We start from the raw sequence: 23,750 nt of genomic DNA on the forward strand, positions 1-23,750 counted from the left end.
TTCTCAGAAGCTCGGCATACCACCCATAGACTGATGGTCAAACTGAAAGGGTGAACCAGGTGCTAGAGGATATGCTGCGGGCTTGCACTATCTCTTTTCCTGAGAAGTGGGATCATTGTTTGAAGATGGCAGAATTTTCTTATAATAACAGCTATCAGGAGAGTATCCGCATGGCGCCGTTTGAAGCTTTATATGGACAGAAGTGTAGGACGCCACTAAACTAGGTTGAAGTAGGAGACCGTGGGTACTTCAGGCCTGATTTCATAAAGGAGGCTCGAGAGAAAGTAAATATAATTCGTGAACACTTGAAGGTAGCTCAGAGTCGACAGAAGGCTTACGCAGACAAGCGAAGAAGGCCTTTGGAATTTGTAGCTAGGGATTATGTGTATCTCAAGGTATCTCCTATGAGAGGGGTACATCGGTTTGGTGTCCATGGCAAGTTAGCCCCTCGGTATGTGGGTCCATACAAGGTGTTGCAGCAGTGTGGTCCCGTTGCTTATCGTCTCCAACTCCCTGAAATTCTCTCGGCAGTTCACAATGTATTTCACGTCTCGCAACTGAAGAAATGCCTACGAGTTCCTAAAGAATCTGTGGAAATAGAAGGACTTCCGCTCCAACCTGATCTGTCTTATGTGGAACATCCTATAAAAATCTTGGATGAGAAGGAGAGAGTAACCAGGAACAGGGTGATAAAGTTTTACAAAGTACAATGGCAAAACCATTTAGAGGACAAAGCCACATGGGAGCAAGAGAGCTACTTATCAAAGCATTACCCCCATCTCCTCTCTGGGTCGAATAGTTAGTTTTGCGCCAAATGTACTCCCTACCTCTTTCTCACACTAGGCACATGAAATCTCGGGTCGAGATTTTGTTTTAGGGGGGTAGATTTGTAACACCCTGGTGTTACATTGTAATGTTTTGCTGAAACATTTCGTAAGCATCTGAATTATGTGCATATGCGTATGACATAATGTATTCCTCGATGTTCGGCACTTGAAACATTCATACGAAACATGAGTCCGTGGTTACATTTCATATATTACTATGTAGTATTCCGATCGATTGGTTGTCGAAATCAAAGTGCTATAGAACGTTGGCTAACGGCGATGAAATAGGTGTGGTCGGATAAGGATAGCTGGTTAGAACCGCGAGTAGGCTGGGTTTGTTTCCGACGTGGAACCATTCGTTTCAACATCGTTCTCGTACGTTTTGAAAGTGGTCGACGATGCCACTTTTGGCAAGCTCTGTGGAACGATCGGCTTAAACAGCAGGACGATATCTTGGCTCCATTAGATAGCTTAATGTACCCTGTGGTGTATCAAATAGTTAGTTCGGCTTTTGGAGCATCGCGTACTAGTTTCCTGCTTGCTTTAAAAAGCGTGCGCATCACTAAAATCGGCACTGGGCGCGGTCACCCCTGGCTTGGCACGCGGCTGGCATTGCCAGCGCTCTATCGTGCCGGCCGCGTTTGCGCTCGCATCGCGTCCACCATTCTGGCATCGCGCGCCATGGTCGCCTGCCACCGCGCCACTGCGACCCCAGCCACTGCCGGCCTCGGCCACGCTGCTGCCCGCCGACCAAACTACCGCGCCATGCCGTGTTCTGCGACGTCTTGGCCGGGAGCGCGCCAGGTCATTCACTGCACGGCGCCAATGGCTAGGCTAGCTCTGCTCCGTTGTCTCCTTGGCTGTGCGCTCGATGGACGTCCACCTGCACCGCCATACCTCCGCGTCGCATCGTTTTGCGTCGGTGTTGGGCGCTGACTGCAGCAATGGCGCCATACCGCGTTTGTCGCATTGCTGCTGTGGCCGTGCAGGCAGCCGTCTAGGGGTACGTCCCGCCTGTCCCATTGTCTGTAGTGGTGATGTTGGCCCGAACGTTGATGCCGCAGACGAGCCAAGCCAGGACCTCCCCTGTCTCCGCACCGCCGTGACGATTTCTCCCAATTCGCCGTAGTGGTTGCACCACGTTTTGATTGGCTTTGCTTGCAGCTCCGTTAGGCAGCCGGTCGTCCAACCTACCCTACCGTGCTGCCGTTCTCACCTCACTGTGCTCCAATTTCAAATTACCGCGCCACCGGGTCCATAAGGCCGAGCCGACGCCCTCCATCGGCGAGCCAGCCCCGCAGTACACCTCGTGGCGATTCAGTGCACCCACAGTCTCGCCATGTCCTCCTGAGCATCCCGCGCCCCGCAGCCGTAGCGTCACAGTAGGCCAGCCCCACCGCTACGGTAGTGCCACCGTCGGGCACCACCGCACCACCGTGAGCTCACGTGGCCAGCCTTGCTCAGACCGCCTCCAACCAAACCGTCAGCGCCATGGTGTCGATGAGTACTCTCTGGTGCTCGCGCGCTCATGTGCTGGCCTCGCCTTCGTTGTTGCTCACGGGAACGTGGCCGCCTTTGCAGGTCAGGAGCCACCACCGGGGAGGGAGTTCGTCACTACGCCTTTGCTCGCCGTATCACCTCCAGTAGCTTCGACTTGTCGTCAAGGTACCTATCGACCCCTTAGGTAGACCGTAGAGGTTCGGGTGTGGCCGGCGTAGTTGCCCCGTGCCCGCGCCGTCGCGCCGGTGCGCGCCCTGGGGGGGCCAGGGACTTCACCGCGGTGAAGACATAGAAGTTGGAGGGTGCAGGTGTAAAACTGCAAACTAGCAAAACAGTACCATAGGTCTCGTAGCAAATACCGTGTACGTCGGGGGTGCCCGTGCATAATCGCCTTCGCGCGCAGGCCGTCCCCGTCTCGGGCCGTTGGCCGGCTGGGCCGCGCCTCCGCGTGGGCCGCGCACTGGCCTACCGTCGCGCGCGGGAGGGGTGACGCGCTGGTCCGGGCCGCGCGTTGAGGGCCGGCGAAAGAGGTTTTGGTTTTCATTATTTCCTAGAATTAGAAATGCTTATTTATTTTTCTGTTATGAATCCAACTTCGAAAAATCGTATTAAATTGCATGGTTGTCGAAAAATAGCGAAACTAAGTTTGTTAGGTTCGCAAAAATGTCATCTACCTGTTAGTACAGTTAGTTCACCATTAGCTGTTAGGATGGTAGGCTCATAAGATTTAAATAGAAAGCTTAGAATTATATCGATCAATAATTGCAAGAATTGTTGTGGTGAACCGACAATAGCTTTAGCTTCGAAATTGTTACAGTAGGGTCCTTAGACCTTTATATACTTGCTGTAAAATTGGTAGCCGTAGAGCGAGTCGTTTAATGGCGTAGTTATTATCCTTGCTTTAGTGTATGTATCGTAAACTGGCATTAGGAGTAGGAGTATCCGTAGTCACCGTAAGAGTGTATGACACGTTCATACTTGTTAGTAGTGCTGGTACATAGCTTAGACTTTAGTGGGTAGATATCACTTAGCAGTTTAATAGAGGTACTTTTGCATTGAGAATTTCTTTTGCCGTAGTGTTAATCATTGCATCGTCATTTCATGTAGATCACGAACAGGTAGACTTTGTACCCGTCGGTGAGCCGGAGTACGACGAGGTGATCGAGGAGTACGAGGAGGAGCTCTTCGCACAGGAGGGAGCCCAGGAGCCTGTTGGTACTGACTTTGCGGACCCGGCACCTACCCAAGGCAAGCCCCGGTGCATAACCCCTATTTTTTTAAATGATCACTGAATATATGATATGCATTTACGTACAGGCATTTTATGGAAACTACATGCATAAATATATCAACCATGAGTCCTACTAGTACAGGTCGAGTAGCTGCTATGCTCAGGATGTCGGTAGCATGAGTAACCTGCCGTTACTCGCAAATAGGTGATTAAACTATGATATCATGATGGAATAATGGAAAGGAAAATGGTGACCGGACAAAGATGTGGATTTGGTACTGGTGGGTGTGAGGGGTTGTGTCCTGCGGCCAACAGGGCATAGCCCGATTACACTTTTTCCCTATCTGTGTCGATTAAGGACTGGTCGTTGCATATGACTCTAGGCAAGTCACAGACTATTGTCCTGAGCACATACTTGGGTATGGGAGCAGGGAAGACTTACTGCTCTCTTGTCGCGGATCCGGCACCCGGGACAGGAGAGTGGTGGGTTAGTTCTGCTTGTGCCTGGGGCACAAGCGGGGTGTGTGTCTTCGGGGCACCCAGCTGTGTACATTGATTCGCGAATCGCTGGGTTATCCGGTACGGCTTGTCTGCGGTTTAGCACCGTAGTAAGAACTATAAGTGGAAAAAGGAGAAGGAACAGTATCGATTGCTCAACTCTTGCTTGAAAGTAGAACATGTGCTTATATAGATTGACTAGATGAAAACTTAATACGGCTGATGATAATAATGTATCAATAAGGACTCACTATTAGTATTGCTTTTTGCTAAAAGAGAACCAGCAAACCATAAAGCCTAGCATATTCCTTGGAGTCGGGAAAGTATTCCCACTGGTCGGATAAGTCTTGCGAGTACATTGTGTACTCAGGGTTTATTTACCCCTGTTGCAGGTGATGCTTGAGGAGTACCTTGTGTGGAGGATTCTTCTGGTGGGCTCAGACAAAATCCTCGTTATCTTATCGCTAGATGTTATCTTTTAATATTCCGCTGTTTATCATTCCGCACTCTGTATTTGGTATTGTAATAATGTACTTTCTAAGAAACTCTAATGTATGAGATGGTTGTAACTCGTTTCCATTATTGGATCCTTAGGGAAAATGTGGATCCTTCGGGTTCTCCCTCAGGGTGTGCCCTACGGACACCGCTCGCTGTAGTTGCTTTCAGGGTGCTTAGTGTCTGGTGGAAGACGAGCGCCTCCGTAAGTACGCTATTCCGGGTGATTCTGCCACAGTCCCCGTCCTCACTCCTCACCGAGCGGCTCCTCGATGGGGACCCGACGGTCAGGGAACGGAGCGGAGACGCCGAGTGGGAGGCACAATTGCAACCGGAGTCACCGTTGCAACGGCCTAGAGCGTGGCGCATCGCCAAGGAGTCCACGGCGGTGGCGTTGTTGCCCATTTACGTGGATGGGATGGCTCACCGGTGACGGCGTCGAGGGAGGAGAAGAAGGCGAGGGGACGGGGAGAGGGAGACGAGAGGTGATGGGGAGGTGAACAAATGAGGGTGAGTGAATGAGAACCTGTCGACTTGAATTTATTAACGAGCTGTAAGCTTACAGTATTTAGCCGGCTGTAAGCTTACAGTCCGCTTCTTATAGAGTTTCTTGGTTCTTGTGTCCAAACCGGCTGTAAGCAGTGACGGATCTAGAAATAATATTTAGGGGGGGCTGTGTGAAAGAGAGCTATAACAATTGAACTCAATTATATCCATACAAAGCTAAGATATAGCAGTTTAAAACCTTTTACATGATAACTATGATAAATAATCAAAGTTCATTATAAAATGCATACGGAAAAGTAAAAGATACAATTTTTATAACTAACCAACAAAAGATCGACGTTCCGCTGCCGCATTCTTCATGAATCATTAGAAGCAATCTATATACAAGAAAAATAAATAAATTATTATTGACACAAATTTCAAGTATATAACTTCAAAGTTTTGGAGGTAGAAGATAATATATATCATACCACTAAATTGTTCCGAGGCACTAACATACGCCGTATTTTCATGTCTTCAAATCTTTTTATGATTTTGTCATTCTTGATGTTTCTAAATATCTCCTTCTCAGTGTAGCATATCATCAAGTCATTGAGCCATTCATCACCCATTTTGTTACGCAAATCTGTCTTTATAATAGACATAGCAGAAAATATCCTTTCAACTGATGCTGTTGCCACCGGAAGAATTAATGTTAATTCAATGAGCCGATAAACTAATCCATAAGATGTTTTCATATTAGTCTTCACCATAATTTCAGCAACCTTTCCAAGCTCTGTACATCCAAGAAAGTCTGGAGTTCTTCTAGCACGATTGACAAATCCTCTAAGTTGAGCAGGCAAACGAGCAAGGTCACCAAGATCAAAATCCGCAGCATAAATTTGAGCAAGTCTCACAAGCTTATCCACATCAAAATTTGAGAAGGAGTTCCTTGGGTTAAGACAAGCCATGCAGACTAATAATCCGCAGCATAAATCTCCAGGCCTTGCTAGGCTACATTCCTGGTTTAAACCTTTTCCAGTGATAATCTCCCCACTCTCTAACTTTTCTAACAACACATCATGATGCTTTGCAAGCAACGCATCCTTTCTCATACATGATGCACCGACAGTGTTGACTATTAGAGGAACATAGTTAAAGAAATCTGCAATGGCTGGAGTACAAGTAGCAACAGTAACAACCACTAATTGCAATTGATGAGCAAAACAATGCACATAGAATGCATACGGATTTTCATCTCGAATCAATTTTTGCACACCATTAAATTCACCTCTCATATTGGAAGCTCCATCATAACCTTGCCCACGAAGCCTAGAGATTGGTAGCTTATGACTGTTAAGAATTTTCACTAGAGCTTCTTTCAATGCAGCAGCTGTACAACTACCAATATGCTGAAGTCCAAGGAGCCTCTCCATCACCTTCCCTTCATCATTCACAAACCTGCAAACCATATTTTATTTCATGTTAGTACAAGTGTACAAATCAAAGTCGAGGAAAAAATAGAGTTGTCATCTACTAACCTCAAAATTACAGCCATCTGTTCTTTTATTGATACATCTCGGGACTCATCAATCAATACAGAGAATTTTTTATCTCCAATCTCATCCATAATCACTGACATGACTTCCTGTGCACAAGCTTTTGTAAGGTCCTTTTGTATATGATGTGAAATCATTGTGCAATTTTTTGCGCCTTTATCATATGCATCCTTAACAATCTCAACTTTATCTTTGTACCAATCAACCATCTCTCTATAGAAACCCTTGTTGTACGAAGTAGAGGACTCATCATGTCCACGAAAAGCTTCACCTTGCATTATGAGAAATCTTGCTACATCTAAAGAAGAGTTCAAGCGAATCCCATATCTTTTCTCTTCCTCCTTGCTAATTACATCAATTCTTCTAGCCACATTTGTTCTTTGGTTCATAAAGTCATCACACTTTAGCATAGCATTAGTGTGAGTCTTGCAAGTGCTGTGCTGATTAAGATTGTCCTTAGCTTTTTTCCAGTTATTATAACCATCCTTTGCAAAAACAGAACTACCAAATTTTTCAGGCTTCCCGGGATCAAAGAACAGATAACAATATAAGCAATAAGCTGCATCCTTGGTCACACTATACTCTAGCCAATCAAACTCGTCAAACCAAGATTGCTGAAATGATCTCCATTGACCACTTTGCCATTTTTTTGCAAAAGTAAGATTACGAGGTTGGGTCGGACCTCTCAAAGCATATGCCCTTCTAACTTGGTCTCTAATTTCATGTGGATAGCTTTCAATTGGTATGCGATTTCCTGGATCAGCAACTACATCAGACTGACTAAACTCCACTCTACGCCGAATTGGTTGATTTGTGCTGTCATTAGTGCCTGGAGTTGATGTACTACTTGAACCAGAAAAATACGTGTGTAATGTTCTTTTGGACATTTTGAACAATCTGCAATTAATTAAAACTTGTAATGAAATTTGAAACACTTAGAAAGTTCAAGCTCAAAAGGCAAAAAATTGGAACACGCTGTGTATATACCTGCCTGTCTGCTGCCTGGCCGGAGCCGCTGAAGCCTGAAGGCCTGCCGCGTCACCCCTTGCCTGCGTCGCCCTGCCTCCGTTCGCCGCCCCCGCAGGGATCCCGGATTCTCGGCGCCTCCGTCCGGCTCGCCGTGCGCCGCTGGCCCTAGCCGCGCGCGGCGCGCCCACACGGCCACACCCCACGCCGTCGCGCTCGCGCCACCAGCCCTGGCCGCGCCGCCGCGTCCTGGCCGCCACGCGCCGCCGGCCGCCGCGCCGCTAGCCCTAGCTGGCACCGCCGCCGCTCAGCCTCGCGTCCGTCTCTGCTGCTCGCGTGCGTCTGGCTGACTGGCTCACTGGCTGTCTCCCCTGCAGGCCTGCTCCCTCCCAATCGGCTAAAGGAAAAAGGCCCAGAAACGAGACAACAAGGCCTTCCTTCTTGATGGGCTGCCATTGCCAATACACCTTCTACACAGTTATTGGGCATTTAGGCTGGCCACTCAAATACACGCAAAAAGGCCCAGGAAGGAGGCCAGCGCCGGACTCTTCTTCTACCTCCGTCAAGAACACCTCCAGGCTCTAGCCCCTCCTTCCCCATGGATAATGGCTCAGATTTTCATGGGGGGCTGAGGGGGGGTTCCAATGGCGCGGCGAGGGTAGGGGGGGCTAGAGCCCCGGCAGCCCCCCCTGTAGATCCGCCCCTGGCTGTAAGCTTACAGTCCGCTTCTCCTCTCTCTTCTTTCCTCTCTCCTCCATCTCAGTATTTAGCCGGCTTATAGGCCTTTATTATACTTGCTCTCAGTATATGTCACACCCAGTCGGCTAGTCCTAAGAACCTGCACGAAATGTAAGATCTACTCGAGGCATGAAAAAAACTAGAGGCCCTGCTGCTTGGAGCCTTGGAGCCGCTCCATCATGGCATCATGCATTGCATCCACGTTGGTAGATATCAGGAGCAAACTTACACGCAAGGTAAAGGCAGCTCAGCTAGCTCCAGGTCGGTGAAGGGAAAAAGTTCACCTATTTCTTTTTTCTCTGAACTAAAAAAGAGTTCACCTATGAGCTGCAGAGGAAAGGAAACCCGTTGCTTAGTGCAAATGCAAAGGGATCGACCTCGACCGGGTCTCAACGCAAGACGGCGGCAGGCGCCCTGCTCTGCTCATCGGATGATGATGACGACGCGACGATGGCGACCGACGATAATAAAGATATCACATGCATGCAAACATAGCCCGGACCCCCGGTTGGTGGGGCGGGCGGAGAGCCGGAGACGGAGGAGGGTTCCGAGACGGAGAACCCCTGGTACGGTGAATCGGTGATGAGCAAACCCTACGTGCCCTACCAGATTTCAGGGAATCCAAGTAGCGCGGCAAAAGCGACAAGGCCCCTAAGGCCCTAACCGTAGGCGAACGTGCGTGCTCGTGGGCCGCGGCCGATGACGCACGCGTTTTTCCCACGCGATGGCGACGACGCTTCCATTCAAGCAAGTACCTGTTGTACCCTCCTACCCTCCTCCATGGATAAGTGGAACCGACGAGCCGTGCTTTCGTACTCCTACTAAAATAAAGGAGGCGGCCGGACCGGTTGGTCGTAGACTTGCAGTGCGCAGGAACCAGCAGCACTGCTCACGGCTGAGCCGAGCAGCTGGGACGTGTGGCCGCGGCGACGGGCGGAACGAGCCGCCGGCCGATCGAGCAGGGGAGAGGGAGGACGGATCGCGGACGCAACGCGAACGAACAAGCTGCCCGGGCGCGTGCGAGTGCGGGGTAATGTAACCGCAGCGGAAAGCAGGCGGCTCACATGCCCGATGCGGAAGCCTGGGGCAACAACGCACTCGATCGCACGACGCGACGCGACGCGACCCCCCCAGCCTCGGGGGTGCCGGCGCCTGGCGGGCGACGCACGCGGGCAACTGGCCAAAGGCATCGGCAAAGCCATCCGGCGGGCCGGCAGCTGACGCGGTTATTACTTTAGCAGCGAGTCACCGAGCGAGACGGTCGTTTTCTCCGGTCGTCGCTGGGGCAAAGCGAAGCCCGCGCGGTCAAAACTGGATAGGCCGCGGATTGCCTTTGGGCGAGTCCGCGGAGTGGAGTGGGTGCGTGCGTTTCCGAAAGGGAAAGGAAGCAGCAGCCGTTGTGTGCTATTGCCGTTCCGTGCAGCCGTGGGGACGGCCGAGAGCGACGCCCGCCGACCGCCCCGCGCGCGCACCGGATGCCACAGCCCAGAGGCCAGAGCCCACTGCCGGTGCGGTGCCTTGCTCCGGTCCGTTTGCTCGCTGCCAAATAGCCGCCCCCCGCTGCCGCGTGCCCACGTGCGCGCTCGCCTCGGCTGCCGCCGTCTCCTCCCACTCCCACCCGCACCACGACGCTAGTGCTCTCTCTCTCTCTCTCTCTCTCTCTCTCTCTCTCGTCTCGCCCGCTAGCTCCCACCTCGCCTGCCTGCCCCACCCTTCCCCCTCTCCGCTCCGCTCCGCTCCCCGCGCGGCGCCAGATCTGCGGCGGCGGCCGGTGGACGCCGCGCGTGCCAGTGGGTGGCGCTGCACTCCCCAGTCCCCGCGCTCGCGCGGTCCTGCAGCGTTCGAATTCTGACCGCAGCTCACGCCACATCCTTTTCTTGCGCGTGCAGTGAGGCGGATCCTGCGCGGCCGTGCCAGCCCGGTGATGAGAGCGTAGGCGGGCGGCGGACGACCGCAAGCGCGCGCCCCCTGCCCCCTGCCCCCCGAGGTACCTACCAGCTGCGCCTGCCTCTGTTGCCGCGTTCGGTTCTCGGCCCGGCCGATCCGCCGCTGCCAGAGCGCGCGACGAGCGGCGGCGGAAGGGAGGGACGGGTGGGGATCGGAGCTTCCACTATCCTCCATTTTTTTCTTTCTTTATTTATTATCGGTGGTGGCGGTGCTCCCTGCTCCGCCTCCGGCCGCGTCGGACGATCTTTAGCTCCGTGAGTCGCGTCCGGTTGTGGGACGAGTCAAAAACAAAAAGTAATGATTTTTCGTCCAAAAATTCTTTCTTGCATCAATTGCAAAGATCATATTTCTTCTTTCTTTGTGAGATGAGTAAAGGTCATAGTTCACACCACCAACAAAAATAAGAAATTTGCACTATTTCACTCGGTTAATCGGTTTGTAGGACCTGACTGGGTGTGCACCGTGTATAGTACGTATTAGGAAAGTTACTGGAACTTTGTCTTTTGGTTTCTTATAATTTTATCTCCCACTAAGTTATTGGCTTGTGCTCCTTCGCAGAAAATGGCGATGATGGTGGATCCCCCCAATGGCATGGCAAGTCAAGGAAAGCACTACTATACTATGTGGCAGACACTATTTGAGATCGACACCAAGTATGTGCCAATCAAGCCCATCGGAAGAGGAGCTTACGGAATCGTTTGCTCATCTGTTAACCGTGAGACCAATGAAAAAGTCGCAATAAAAAAGATAAACAACGTCTTTGACAACCGTGTGGATGCGCTAAGGACACTGAGGGAGCTGAAGCTCCTTCGGCATCTAAGGCACGAGAATGTTATCGCTCTCAAGGATATAATGATGCCAGCGCATAGAAGGAGCTTCAAGGACGTTTACTTGGTTTCTGAGCTCATGGATACTGATCTGCATCAAATAATTAAGTCATCTCAACCACTTTCCAATGATCACTGCCAGTATTTCCTTTTTCAGGTAAGTTTTGCAAGGGTCCTGTTTTCAGATAGTTATGTCCTTGCTCTTGTTGCTCTATTGATGACTCCAGCATAAACAGAAACACAACAATATTTTGCCACCTTGACATAGGACATTTGTCATAAAAGGTAGCCACTAAGTAACCCAATACTTGCACTTGTTTCTCTGCGCCTTATGTTCTATCTTGATGCCATGCTTAGGAATTGCTGGCATATCCTATCGAAATATGAGATCCTTGTCCTTATGCAGATCAGAAAATAGGGTCGAGAATTGCAGCCTTGTCATAAGCTATGCTAGTCATAAATGGTATACGCAATCTGCCAGTGGTGTGGTTGGCTAGATACTGTTTAATTTAATTATTCTGTTTGGCTAGTTTACCAGTAAGTACATATGTGGTGGTGCAGTATTGGTTTCCTTAGTCTGATTCGGGTCTGCAACCATTTAATGGATCAAACATCTTTTTCATCGATGTACTTTGGCTGATATGAGAAGGACAGGCGCTTGACACAGTGGCAGAGTCTCCACTTGTGGCCTGGAGGTCCTGGGTTTGGACCAGCATTTTTGCAAAATTAAGCAAGGGTTAAGGTTGTCTAGAAATTCAAATTCCCTTCTCCTGATCCCACCTTCTGATGGAGCTTTTAGCATCAGGTATGCCCTTATCAGTTATCACTTTGGCTGATACGAGGTTATTCTTGTTGAGTTCAACTCATTAGATTGGCATCTCTGGACAAACCTAATATGGGCATGGGAATCTGTTCCATTCACCGTTTCTCTTTCTCGTTAAGGTGGGAATGTGTCATGTTGGCTTTTCAGCACGATGTTTTTATGGTCATTGGAAAGGTACCAAGATACCAAAATTGGTACCTCCCTAGTCCCTAGTCCCTCGTTATAATTGGTGGCATCTCTTGGTACTTCTTCAAGGAGGATTAAAAGGCTCTTTCAACTCAGTCAGTAGTCATTTGGCTGGTCAGCTTTCCTGGTTCAGACAAAGGCACAAGTGGGCCAATATCCATTTGAAAGCACAGCTTTTAGAACTTTTGACTTTTGAGATATGATCACCTGTTGCCTTGTAAATACATCAGCCATGCTCTAATTTCATACTGTCTTCCAGAGTTTTATTGTTTCTTAGTAGCTTGTCTTACTTATGCGTAAACCTATACAGCATTTATAATTCTAGACTAGTGGACTGACAACTGAGCATGCGGTTACATTTTTCTGAAATTCTGAAGTGAACTTCTATTTACATTTCCAGAACGTTAACCATCTCAGAAGTTTGGTCCAAGTTAGACATGGCAGCATTTGAAACTGCTGTCTTTTTTTTTCTCAAATACGGAGAGCTGAGTATCATTTCATTAATAAACAGAAAAAAGAACCAAGTACAGCCCCACCACCACACCACACCACACTAAAACAGCATTTGAAACTACTATCTGAAGCTGAGCTGTTGGAAAATGATACTATATGGTCCTAACAGGAGAGATCATATGAAAAAATGTAGGCAGGCTTCAAACGTGGACCACAAATCTTAGGGGAGTGGTTGAGAGAAGATATGATTTGTTAGCAACCCAGACAAGTTATTATTTGGGGACAAGGATAAACTTGGACCACATATCACCAGAGGCTAGGAAATAATATATTAATATTATTTAGTTGGTCTTGATTGGGATGTACTTGACAGGTTCTTGTTTTTCCTCTGAAGTAGCATGTTTGTTATTCGAAAAGTGAACCTTAGCATGGCAAGTGGAAGCTTCTATTACTGCTCCCAAATATTGATTTTTCTTAGGGATTCTTTTTACTGGAAACATCTCAGCATGGCAAATAGATTTGCATAGATGTGAATTATTTAATGAGAACTTCTCTAGGTAAATGGTAACTTAGGCATCTGATGGTGGACCAAGAACTTAGTGTTCACTATGTTTCCAGATTCTTTTTTTTTTTTTTTGTTGCTGTCAGTTCTTGAGGTTCCTTTTCCTGAACTAGTTTTTTTTGCCAGTCAGATAATATCTAAGCTGACACTTTTCTCTTGATTGTAGCTGCTCCGAGGCCTGAAGTACCTTCATTCAGCTGGGATACTCCATAGAGACCTAAAGCCAGGGAACCTCCTGGTTAATGCAAATTGTGACTTGAAGATATGTGATTTTGGGCTTGCCCGCACAAACAACACCAAAGGTACGTTTATGACAGAATATGTTGTCACCCGCTGGTACAGGGCCCCTGAGCTGCTGCTATGCTGTGACAACTATGGTACCTCCATAGATGTCTGGTCAGTTGGTTGCATATTTGCAGAGCTACTTGGCCGCAAGCCCATCTTTCCAGGAACTGAGTGCCTTAATCAACTTAAGCTCATTGTCAATGTTCTTGGCACCATGAGCGAGGCTGACCTTGAGTTCATTGACAACCCGAAAGCCCGCAAGTATATCAAGTCCCTTCCATACACCCCAGGCATTCCCCTCACCAGCATGTACCCACAAGCACACCCTCTTGCCATCGACCTGTTGCAGAAGATGCTTGTCTTTGATCCCTCCAAAAGAATTAGTGTCACCGAGGCTCTGGAGCACCCGTACATGTCTCCGCTCTACGATCCGAGTGCAAACCCACCTGCTCAGGTGCCAATCGATCTTGACATAGATGAAAATCTCGGCGTAGATATGATCCGGGAAATGATGTGGCAGGAGATGATCCATTACCACCCCGAGGTCCTCACAAGAATGACCATGTGACAGCTGACAGGCAGCAATGAACATGTGGCAGAGGTCTACTCTACCAGGATCATAACATGTTCGCCTTTTTTATGAGCTTACTGTGATTACGGCACGAGTCAAGTTATCACTATATGTATCGGATGGACCGTCAGGTGATCTGTTGTGTAAATATGCGCTCAATAAGATGTGTGGCAATCTCTTGTTTTTGTAGTACATGGACTACGTTGTTGTATGAGTATGTGAAGTGGAACTTGGTATTTAAGACTTGTAATTTTAGACCCAAATCTGTTATATGGAAATATCAAGGCCTTGATTCCATCTATTTGGTTTCTGAGATATGTATCGGTGCAATTTCCTGTTACATTTGTTTCCATTGACATTTTTTAGGGCTGCAGAACTGCATTATGGATATTGTTTGCCCATCTCCCATCAATTGGCACTTACAGTGACGTGTACTGTGAAAATAGGTACTCATGCAAAGTTAGTTTCAAGTTCTCGGACGCCATTACAAGACAGCTGATTGTAGTACTGAAAAATGAAGTTCAATGAAATTTGGAATCAGGTACATGCCGGAACTGCTTTCAGTTGAAATCTTGAAATAAAGCTCATAAACTAGTGGTGTAATTTCCATGGGCGACGACGGAGGTGCAGGTGATACACATGATCAACGTTTATTGATGTACTGATGGTATGTATTGACGGATTGAGCTGGATGATTGGACGCAGCAACCATCGTCTTCGATTCTGCTGGAGTTGTTCAGAATGTGGATCCGTTGAAGCCAAAGTTGGATCTCTATAGCACATAGGAGTATAAGGTTAAGTGTTAGGTATACAGAATTAATCCTTATTTTATCTCAAAAAAAAAGAATTAATCCTTATTAAGACATGTAAATGTAATGGTGAGCAATGGATGCTGGATCTTGAGGCAGTGTAAGCAGCGTAAGGCAACTAAGCAGTGTCATGGCTGAAGCCATTCTAAACATAAAGGCACATAAACTGCAGGAAACAAAGCTCAGAGAGCACTGGACGCTGGATCTTGCTTGACACAGCCACACAGGTCAGGTGAGCTGAGGTGAAGGCTGAGGCCTGAAGCACATGGTAAGGTTGTGGGTAGGAGTACCTGGACGTCATCGAATTTGATGTAGAATCTGGACCTGCTGACGGAGAGCTTGGTCTCGAGGACCTCAGCGACGGCGGCGCTCAGCTTCCCGTTGACGCCGGGGCCGATGCCGCCGATGGACACGAGCTCGCCGTACGCCGCCGGCTCTTCGCTGGCCGCGAACGACATGGGCACCGACCCGTTGATCGACACCATAACATACTGCAGTGCAGCACGGCGGGGGGGACGTTTCATTCATCAGAACACTGAGCTCCAGTCCAGCGACCGGGAGCCTGCATTAATAAAGAGAAGGAACGGGCGACCGAGTCATTGCGCCGAACGGGTGGAGTGCGTGACGAGACGTACCGATTCGGGCTTGCCAATGATCCTGGCGACGGCCTTGGAACAGTCCTTGAGGATGTCGGCGGCGACTACCGCGTCCACCGGCACGTTGGTGCTCAGGTTCAGCGTCGGCATCCTGCTGGCGCTGCTGCGGTGGCTCGCTCGTGGATAGGGGAAAGGGCGAGCGGGTGGAGGACGAGACGAGAAGGCTAGGAGCAAGCAGCTAGAGAAGACGGACAGGACAGACGGGCTCAGACGCCGGAGGATGGAGGCGGTGGCCCATAGGATCCTTCGGGCGGGATTACCGGGCAATGCTGGGCCTGACGCCTGAGAATGGACCTCGATGACGCCACGTCAGCCCATAACTCCATTGGCCCCAGCTCATCATGCAGCCCATAATCATGCTCGAGGGCTGAAGCCCCATCACAGTACTGTACCAGGCACAAAAGAGAAGGAACAGGCACAGATTATTTGCACAGCGTTCGGACGCCCGCGTCGCACGCCTGATTTACGTGGGTTCCGCGCCAGTCCGTGTCCCGTTCCTGCTCCGTGTCCCGTGTCCCACGCCTGTTCTGTCTTGATCTGCGCCCACGGTTTTCCGCGCCTACCGCTCGCGCCCCCTCCACACGCCATGCGCATGCTGATGGGCCCAGTAGCTACAGCAGGCGGTTGCTGCAGATGATGTTTAATATCAGATCTACTTTTACAATATATAGAGGAAATATTTGCAACGTACGTCCGAAACAGTTGAAACACTCGTCTGAAATACCAGGAAAACACGTGTGCAGCCATTGCAAAACATATGCATCATCTAGATGAAACACTTGCAACATATGTGTAAAAAATATGCAACGTCCGGATGAAATACTTACAACATAAGTATGAAACATTTGCAACACCTAGATAAAACACGTGCAACATCCGTCTGGAGCACTTGCAATATGCATATGAAACACCTGAAACACTTGAATCATACGTTTACAACATGCGTGGAAGGAAGAGAGCGCGAGGTGTAGCCGGAGAAGCCCGCTCTGGGTCTGGCCACTCCGGATCTCGTGATGTCGCGAGCTGAGGTCGAGCGTCGTGGCGGCGCCGGCTTCGACGACAACCACAATCTCTTGGTGGGGAACGGTGGCATCGGCAGCACCTCGACGCGGCGAGGGACGGGGCACGGCGTGCAGAGGCAGGGGGCAACGAGGTGGAGTGGGCGCGGCGGCAGACGTGGCGCGGCTCGACGTAGGATGAGGGCGTTGCCGCGAGGTGGCCTTGGGCAGGTCGATGGCGCGGTGAGCCGCGACGAGCGAAGCGAGGAGTTGGGGATTTCTATCGGTTGTCGCAGTGTAGATGGAGTAAAGAGCGAAGAGAGCGTACATGGGCCTGTTGGGCCGGTCGCTGTGACGGAGCTAGCGTGAAGAAGAGCATCCGATTTTTTTAAGATTGCGGACATAACTTCCGTTGCATTACCGTTTATTAAGACAATGAACAAAACTTAACTTTCGCCATAACCCCATGCAGGAGTCCGCAAAAGAGCATCGACAGGCAGCGTTTGACGTGAAGGGAAGACCCAGAATTTTCAGAGCAGTCTCTTCCATTCCATATGTTGTCTGAACTTACTCAAAGCGTAACTACAGGAGTACGTTCGGCTTGCTGAATTTTGGCTGAAACTGGCTGAAAAACATTGTTCTGGTTGAATTATTGTGAGAGAAAAGTACTGTTCCGACTGAAAAAAGAAGCCGAACAAGCCGGCTTCTGGGTAAGACGAACGCGGCCCGTATCGACTTGGTTAGTTCGTTTTGTGATCTCTTAGCTTCATGTTACAAAATCTCTTGCTGCACATATAGCACAGTACTCATACTAACTCTGGATGCACTCGGGTCCACCTTAATCTATGGATGTCGGAGTGAACCCACATGCATGGATTGAGGTTTATACAGGTGTATCTAAATAAGGCCTAAGAGTATCCACGAAAAATATCGCGTGAATACTCGTACATAGATAAAAAGTTGAAGGAAAAAAATTCAAACAGAGAACTAAGTTAGAGAGTGCCCAATGCTGAGTTCATAGGCATCCTCCTCTAATTCACCATCATGGCAGAAGGCTGGTCTCTACCTTAAGGTTAATAATGAATTGCATGCAGGCAAGTATTATTTTCAAGGTTAGTGAAATTCATAGCACAATTTCATGGGCAAACGTTTAGGGTTGAAAAAGAACAGGTCAAATCCCGTTTCGACCGATATCGGTATTTTATATTATGATACCATTTCTGATCTTTATTGAATTTAGCAAAATATAAAACTAGTCATTTTCAACTGGTTTCACAACCGTTTTCGATAGTTTATTAGCTCCTGAAGTCCTAAGATTATGAACATCTGAAAGAGATTATGAACATTTGATTATTTGAAGCAGTCGATATGTTTACCTCTGTATTTAGACTTCTCTTGAACATATGAAACAATTTCTGGCATGCAAGCGATATGAAACAAACCTTTTGTTCAAAAGGTTGGACCAAAGAAGAAAAGGACACATGCACACCAAAAAGTTGCATCACTATGTTCAAAAGATCCACACTAAAGTCACTAACATAGGAGGAATGAAAAAACAATCCATATGAAACAAACCTTTTGTTCAAAAGGTTGGACCAAGTAGAAAAGGACACGCACACCAAAAAGTTACATCACTATGTTCAAAAGATCCACAGCAACATAAGAGGAATGAAACAAAAATGCAGTGTACTAGTATTTTTTTACAACTTAGTGAACTTACAAATACATAAGTCAATGTTTTTTAATGTTGAATTGGGTTTGGAGGCTGAAGGGCTGAAGGCAACTATACAACAGGGCGAGATAGAGTAATGTTACATGCGTGGTTGCCATTCTGTATCCGAAAAATCCATACATTCCAATGCCTGCAAAATGATGAGAGCTGCTATGCAGATCCTTGAATTGAGAGAAACTGGAAAAGCTATTCTCTATCCTGATGGGTTCCAACCCTTTTGAAGGGCGAGGACCCAAAGTAGTTAGATCTGCTATGGAACCATAAGCCTTACACGCCTCCAGTACAGTGTCATATGACTTTGCAGGAAGCTGAAGACCTTGGTTGCAAGCCTTCATGTACATCTCATAAGCAAGTCTTGGTTTGCCATCTTGCACAAGAGCTTCAATCAACATCTGGTATGTAATTTCATTCGGCTCAATGCCCCGCATCTTCATCCTGTGAAACCACTCAAAGGCATTTCCACTCGAATTATTCCTCACGCAAGCGCTGATTATCGCATTGAAGGTGACAACGGTTGGCTCGATCCGTTTCGACAACATGTCATGAAGAACAGCATCCACCATAACATGGTTGCCCTTGCCGATGTAAATCGACACCAGAATCGTGTATGCATAGAGGTTTGGTTTGATGCCAACCTTGCACATGTGTTCCCAGACCTTCAATGCCTCATCATATAGCTTGCCTTTCTCAAGTGCACTCAGCAATGCGCCATAGGAAACCACATCTGGCTTCAACCCTTCCTCTACCATCTTCTTGAAGATATCCACCGCCGCCGATGCTTCAGAAGCCCTTGAACATGCGAGGAGAACCGCGTTCCACTCCTTGCTTCCGGGCTTCAATCCCTTCTCCTGCATCTTGTTGAGCAGCCTAACACCCCACCTCCAAATTCCCCTTCTCTTGGCAGCATCCAGCAGAATGTTGAAGTGTGACATGATCAGTTCATGAGACAGATTGTTCGGCTTCGGCCCTTTGTCCAGCAAATCCTCGTAGATCTCGAGAGCCGCCCACCATTTCTTCGCCTTGCCCATCAGCCAAATCAGGTGGTTGCAGACGGACAGGCTGATCTCGCCCCCATCGCCACCCTCACGAATCCTCTGGTACAGCTCCTTGCCAATGGCGTAATGCTCCTCCCCCGTGCACGCCCAGACGAGCCGCTCGTAGTCACTCCTCTCCGGCCGGACACCTGCCTCATCCATGGCGAGGAGGACCTTCAGCACCTCGCCAGCCGGATTCTTCCCCTCGACGAGCGACCGCCGCATCGACAGGTAGCACGCCCGGACAGTCAGCTTCTCGAACTTGACGAACTCCTGCTCCCAGTCACCACGGCTCCCCACCACCAGCTCCCCGTTCCTGTACCTGCCCCTGAGCATGACGAAGAACTCGATGGCCGCGAACGCGTCCCCCGCCTTCTTGTAGGCGGACATCACCGTGGAGTAGGTCGCGGCGGTCGGCACGAGCCCGCGCTCCTGGACGTCGGCGTACACCCTGAGGACGTCCTCGACCCTGCCCTGCTGCACGTAGATCGACATCAGCGTGTTGAAGGTGACGATGTTCGGGGACACCCCCTGCGCCTCCATGTCGTCGAGGACGGCTTGGATCCGGCCGAACTCGCCGCTGCTCTTGACGGCGCCGAGGAGGCAGTTGTACACGAACTGGTTCAGTGCGGCCCCTCTCCGCTTGAGATGCTCCACGACGGCGAACGCGGCGTCCGGGCGGTTGTCCTTGCCGAGCCCCCGTATGACGCACGTGTACACCTGGAGTGGCAGGAGCCGGGCCTCGCCGCCGCTGTCGTCGTTCAAGAAGGCATTCACCAAGGACTCCACGTCGTCGGCCGTTCTAGCGTCGCGCAGCGCCGCGGCGACCGCGGCGACGTCGATGCCCACGCCTCGCCTCGCCCTGCCGCCGCCGCCGCCGGTGGCCGTGCCGCCAGCGCCGCCGGTCGCGAACTGCGAGGTTCTAGAACGGGACGCGTCACAACACTCTGAAGTCTGGAGTAAATCAAAGATTCGTTTTTGTAGCGGAGCATGTACGCACAGAATGCAAGCGTGCGTACCTCGGCAGCGACCCAGCGGGAGCGGCGGCCGAGCGGCAGGCGAAGGAGGGAGGAGGCGCGCGCGTTGGCGGCCGTCCGCCGGAGTCGAGGGCGTGCGAGGTGGCTGGCGGCGGTGGAGTGGAGGGCGGACAGGGAGGAAGGCATGGCGGCGGCGAGGCCGGGGCGCGGGCACTGGTGGCCTCTGAAACTGAGAGAGACGAAGGCTATCTGTTTGTGGTGCTGATTGCTGAGGAGCTGCCACGAGCGACCAGCAGCTTGTGGCTGCCGGCATCCGTGCCTCCGTGGCACTCTTGTGTCTCTTTGTCTGTTATAAACACACTTGGACGGTTAAACCTGAGCATTCGAGAGGAAAAAAGAAGTCCTTAAACCTGAGTCTTTTGTGGGAGAAAATACAAAGGCCTTGTTGCCGGCCGCCATGTTCTTTACGTCGCTTCGCCGCGTTGGACTCACCGCCTGGTTCCACCCGTCAGCCTTCCCCTCCTCCCTTCTCCCATTCCCCCTCCCTTCTCCCATTCCCCCTCCCGAGGGTCTGTTTGGAACGCAGAAATTTCACAGGAATCACACAGGAATTTCACAGGAATCGATTCAATTTCATAGGAAAAACGCAGGAATGGAAAAAAAATCCCACATTCCAAACAGGCCCTCATTTGTGACGGGTATGACCCCGGATACCCACGGCAGACCACATGGGCTACGTCTTCAGGGGCGGCCCAGCCCACAAGACGAAGCCTTGTGGGGCACGACTCTGTTTGGCGCCTCCCGCAAGACATCTGAAAGATATCCTGAAGATACTACGAGATCTGTTAGGATATGTATGATCCCAAGATTCCTATAATTAGTTATTATTTTCCGGATATCTCTCAGATCTGACCGATTTGTAACCTTGCTACCCGGACTATATAAGGCGGACAGGGACTCCTCCAAACTCACGCAATATCATACGATAGCTAATACAAACTAACAGACCACAAGAGTAGGGTATTACGTCATACTGACGGTCTGAACCTGTCTAACTCGTGTGTCTCTGTTGCCTTCTTGTTCTTGATCACACGCTTCTCTGCCGATCAATCTACCTTCGTGTGATACCCCTCGAAGGACTGTCGATGATATTATGTCGACAGTTGGCGCGTCAGGTAGGGGCTGTGCGTGCTGATCCAGAGCGAACCAGATGGTGTACCTCAAGATCAACATCATCCAGGGGCAACTCAGCATCCGGAACAGGCACGAGACTGAATCTCTGTCCTTCGCGCCGTTGTCGCCAAGGGCATCTACTATTTTCTACCGATCTAGTCAGTTTGCTGTCCTCGAAGAAGATGAAGTCAGGTGCATCACGTGTTGGCTCAGGCCCGCGTGGAGCCAAGTTCGACTCCGACCTATGCTCACGAGCCTCTACTGTATCCGCTCCACCGAGTTCGACTCCGACCTCTAGATGCAAAGCCGGAAGAAATCCATCTACTTGTACATGCAAGCTTCAACGGAGTCAATCGGACATGCAAGCCAAGCCAATCAATCTGTACTTGCCTCACGTACATTTGAGAAACATGCAAGCCAAACCAAGATGCGACAGATCAACTTGCATATACATACATCACGTGCAGGCTTACATGCATCTACACCGCCATGTAAGTTACCAAGACTTGCATGTACACATGCATCCACATATGGAGAAGGAAGGTTGCGTGTTATACCTCCATGTATGAAGCAGATCGACTGCACGTCTTCGTACGCGGACCGACACCGCCAAGCTCCGACTACGTCCATCCTACTCCAACACGAGATCAACTCCGTTCCAGCCGTCAAGCGAGCTGTCCGCGTCGCCGACCAGATAACGCCATACGCCGTTGACCAGACTTTCTGTCTAAAGCTAAGTCATGCTTTAATATTCTTCTAAATATTCTTCAATCTCCGTATATCGCCATAATGTTTCTCCGAGCTATTTTCTCCATATTTGCTCTCCACATGATTTTCCGTACCCCCGAACAGTCATGTTGATGTTCGGACGCCTCTAGAGACAGCCCTGTCTCCGGCTCCTCCCTACACGTGCTACGGGCTCCGCGCTCTACGTTATGGGTGGTCGGCTGCGGTTTCTTGGTCACGCATATTTCTCCTACACGTGCACGGGCTCCGCGCTCAACGTTATGGTTAACAGGCTAGCTAGGGCTGGAGAGTCAGCTACACACTAACTGTTCGGGCGGTTTGTATTAAATATAAATACATCTTCACACTAACTGATCGTCGAGCTACATACGCTATTTCATCGCTATTGCTGATTTTTCTCCGGAGTTCATATATTTTTACATCATGTACTACCCATTCTACATATATTTTTACGTCGATCAGACGGCCCGAACCTGTCTAAATCGTTGTCTCTACGCCTTGTGTCATCATCCGATTCCTGATTACGTGCACCCCCACCGACAAATCTACCATCGTGGGATACCCCTCGGTGGACTGTCGAACATCTTTGTCGACAGTTGGCGCGCCAGGTAGGGGCTTACGTGCTGTTTCCTTGTCGAACCAGATGGTTTTTTCCGTAGGCTCTTCGTCCCTCCCGCAGCCCGGCCAAATCTTCATGGTCGGATCCATCTCGTGGATCATCAATGCTGATGGAGTCGGAGAGCTCCTCGAGTCGGTGCAGATCAATTCTGCGTCGATCACCCCCCGCACCTGCGACTGCAGATCTAATCTCAAAATCGCCTCCGAGGTCGCCTTCATCGATGACTCGCTGCCCGCTTCCTCGCTACCAGAGGAGGCAGATCAACAATGATGATCTGATTGCATCTATCGATCGGGTCGGTCTGAAGCTCGCCGATTGCCTCTCCATCGCCGAATCAGCTCTGGACACTCTAGTTCAGCACCGACCACCCTTCGATCTAGATCTATCGGAGGCTACTCGGAAAACTCTAGGGTCTACGGCCCTACCCTTCGGGTTCACCAACACCGCCGCCGCTTACTAAGATGCCCTAAGGGGCAAATTCGCCGACCAGGTTGGAGATATCCATCCTCTCGCCAACCAGATCGCCGACCAGCTTCCATCGGACATCAATATGCTGCATGTCGGCCGACGTCCCGGAGGATCCCTCCAAACCATCCCAGAGGAGAATCCGGACTCCGAGTCCCAGGGATCTATGGAAATCGTCGCCGAAACCACCACCGAACTACTTCTTCCACCTCCGTTCTGTGGCGGCGCAATCTTCAACGTCAGCGTCGACAGCCCCCCTCGGAACGGCAAAACCGAGGAGGAACGCACCGCCCGTGAGAACCAAAACATCAACCGTGCGCAGCGCCGAGCAAACAAGATTGCTCTCGCAACGGTCGAGCAACAACTTGACTCGCAAGGAAGGCCACTCCAACACAACCTCGACGGCGAGTTTGTTTGCGTTGACGGCCACGATGTCTACAAGACCCCAAGCACCAATCTGGCGGTGGCCGCCAATGAGCTCGCCCAGCTCCCGTAGACACTGAAGGTCGCCAAGGTTGCCGTAATGCTTAAAGCGACGCATTGCCAGGTCAATGAGATCCGCTAGGATCAAAGACCTTCTTACTCC

General features: G+C 50.0%; 3 protein-coding genes across 8 annotated transcripts; 1 reads left to right on the forward strand and 2 right to left on the reverse strand.

Moving 5' to 3' along the window:
- The first annotated feature begins 9,860 nt into the window (after positions 1–9,860).
- On the forward strand, positions 9,861–14,253 carry LOC136529970 (mitogen-activated protein kinase 4). 2 transcript variants are annotated; one of them, XM_066523022.1, is made up of 4 exons: positions 9,861–10,090; positions 10,190–10,391; positions 10,806–11,231; positions 13,265–14,253. In XM_066523022.1, the coding sequence occupies exons 3-4, from the start codon at positions 10,809–10,811 to the stop codon at positions 13,949–13,951; spliced, it is 1,110 nt and encodes a 369-aa protein (XP_066379119.1). In that variant the 5' UTR covers positions 9,861–10,090; positions 10,190–10,391; positions 10,806–10,808; the 3' UTR covers positions 13,952–14,253. The 2 variants fall into 2 exon arrangements, with proteins under 2 accessions (XP_066379119.1, XP_066379118.1); XM_066523021.1 differs by having other exon boundaries at positions 9,862–10,090; positions 10,190–10,287.
- Positions 14,254–14,418: 165 nt separating this feature from the next.
- Positions 14,419–15,925, reverse strand: LOC136529971 (uncharacterized). 2 transcript variants are annotated; one of them, XM_066523023.1, is made up of 3 exons: positions 15,399–15,925; positions 15,088–15,254; positions 14,419–14,726 (listed from the first exon to the last, which is right to left on the reverse strand). In XM_066523023.1, the coding sequence occupies exons 1-3, from the start codon at positions 15,507–15,509 to the stop codon at positions 14,546–14,548; spliced, it is 459 nt and encodes a 152-aa protein (XP_066379120.1). In that variant the 5' UTR covers positions 15,510–15,925; the 3' UTR covers positions 14,419–14,545. The 2 variants fall into 2 exon arrangements, with proteins under 2 accessions (XP_066379120.1, XP_066379121.1); XM_066523024.1 differs by having other exon boundaries at positions 15,054–15,254.
- A 2,157-nt stretch (positions 15,926–18,082) lies between these two features.
- Positions 18,083–20,488, reverse strand: LOC136528512 (protein LOW PHOTOSYNTHETIC EFFICIENCY 1, chloroplastic-like). 4 transcript variants are annotated; one of them, XM_066521482.1, is made up of 3 exons: positions 20,203–20,488; positions 18,421–20,130; positions 18,083–18,279 (listed from the first exon to the last, which is right to left on the reverse strand). In XM_066521482.1, the coding sequence occupies exons 1-3, from the start codon at positions 20,471–20,473 to the stop codon at positions 18,149–18,151; spliced, it is 2,112 nt and encodes a 703-aa protein (XP_066377579.1). In that variant the 5' UTR covers positions 20,474–20,488; the 3' UTR covers positions 18,083–18,148. The 4 variants fall into 4 exon arrangements, with proteins under 4 accessions (XP_066377579.1, XP_066377577.1, XP_066377578.1 ...); XM_066521480.1 differs by having other exon boundaries at positions 18,083–20,130; XM_066521481.1 differs by having other exon boundaries at positions 18,083–20,105; positions 20,184–20,488.
- Between the last annotated feature and the right edge of the window lie 3,262 nt (positions 20,489–23,750).

Source organism: Miscanthus floridulus, chromosome 19 (genome assembly GCF_019320115.1).
Source record: "Miscanthus floridulus cultivar M001 chromosome 19, ASM1932011v1, whole genome shotgun sequence".
In the NCBI taxonomy this organism is placed as follows: domain Eukaryota; kingdom Viridiplantae; phylum Streptophyta; class Magnoliopsida; order Poales; family Poaceae; genus Miscanthus; species Miscanthus floridulus.

Coding starts and splice junctions, on each gene's coding strand:
- LOC136529970 (XM_066523022.1), top strand. CDS start 10,809: ATGGCGATGATGGTGGATCCCCCCAATGGCATGGCAAGTCAAGGAAAG. Junction 11,232..13,264: donor GCCAGTATTTCCTTTTTCAG/GTAAGTTTTGCA, acceptor TCTTGATTGTAG/CTGCTCCGAGGCCTGAAGTA.
- LOC136529971 (XM_066523023.1), bottom strand. CDS start 15,509: ATGCCGACGCTGAACCTGAGCACCAACGTGCCGGTGGACGCGGTAGTC. Junction 15,255..15,398: donor TCATTGGCAAGCCCGAATCG/GTACGTCTCGTC, acceptor GCTGCACTGCAG/TATGTTATGGTGTCGATCAA. Junction 14,727..15,087: donor ACCAAGCTCTCCGTCAGCAG/GTCCAGATTCTA, acceptor TATGTGCTATAG/AGATCCAACTTTGGCTTCAA.
- LOC136528512 (XM_066521480.1), bottom strand. CDS start 20,473: ATGCCGGCAGCCACAAGCTGCTGGTCGCTCGTGGCAGCTCCTCAGCAA. Junction 20,131..20,202: donor CCCGCTGGGTCGCTGCCGAG/GTACGCACGCTT, acceptor TCCAGACTTCAG/AGTGTTGTGACGCGTCCCGT.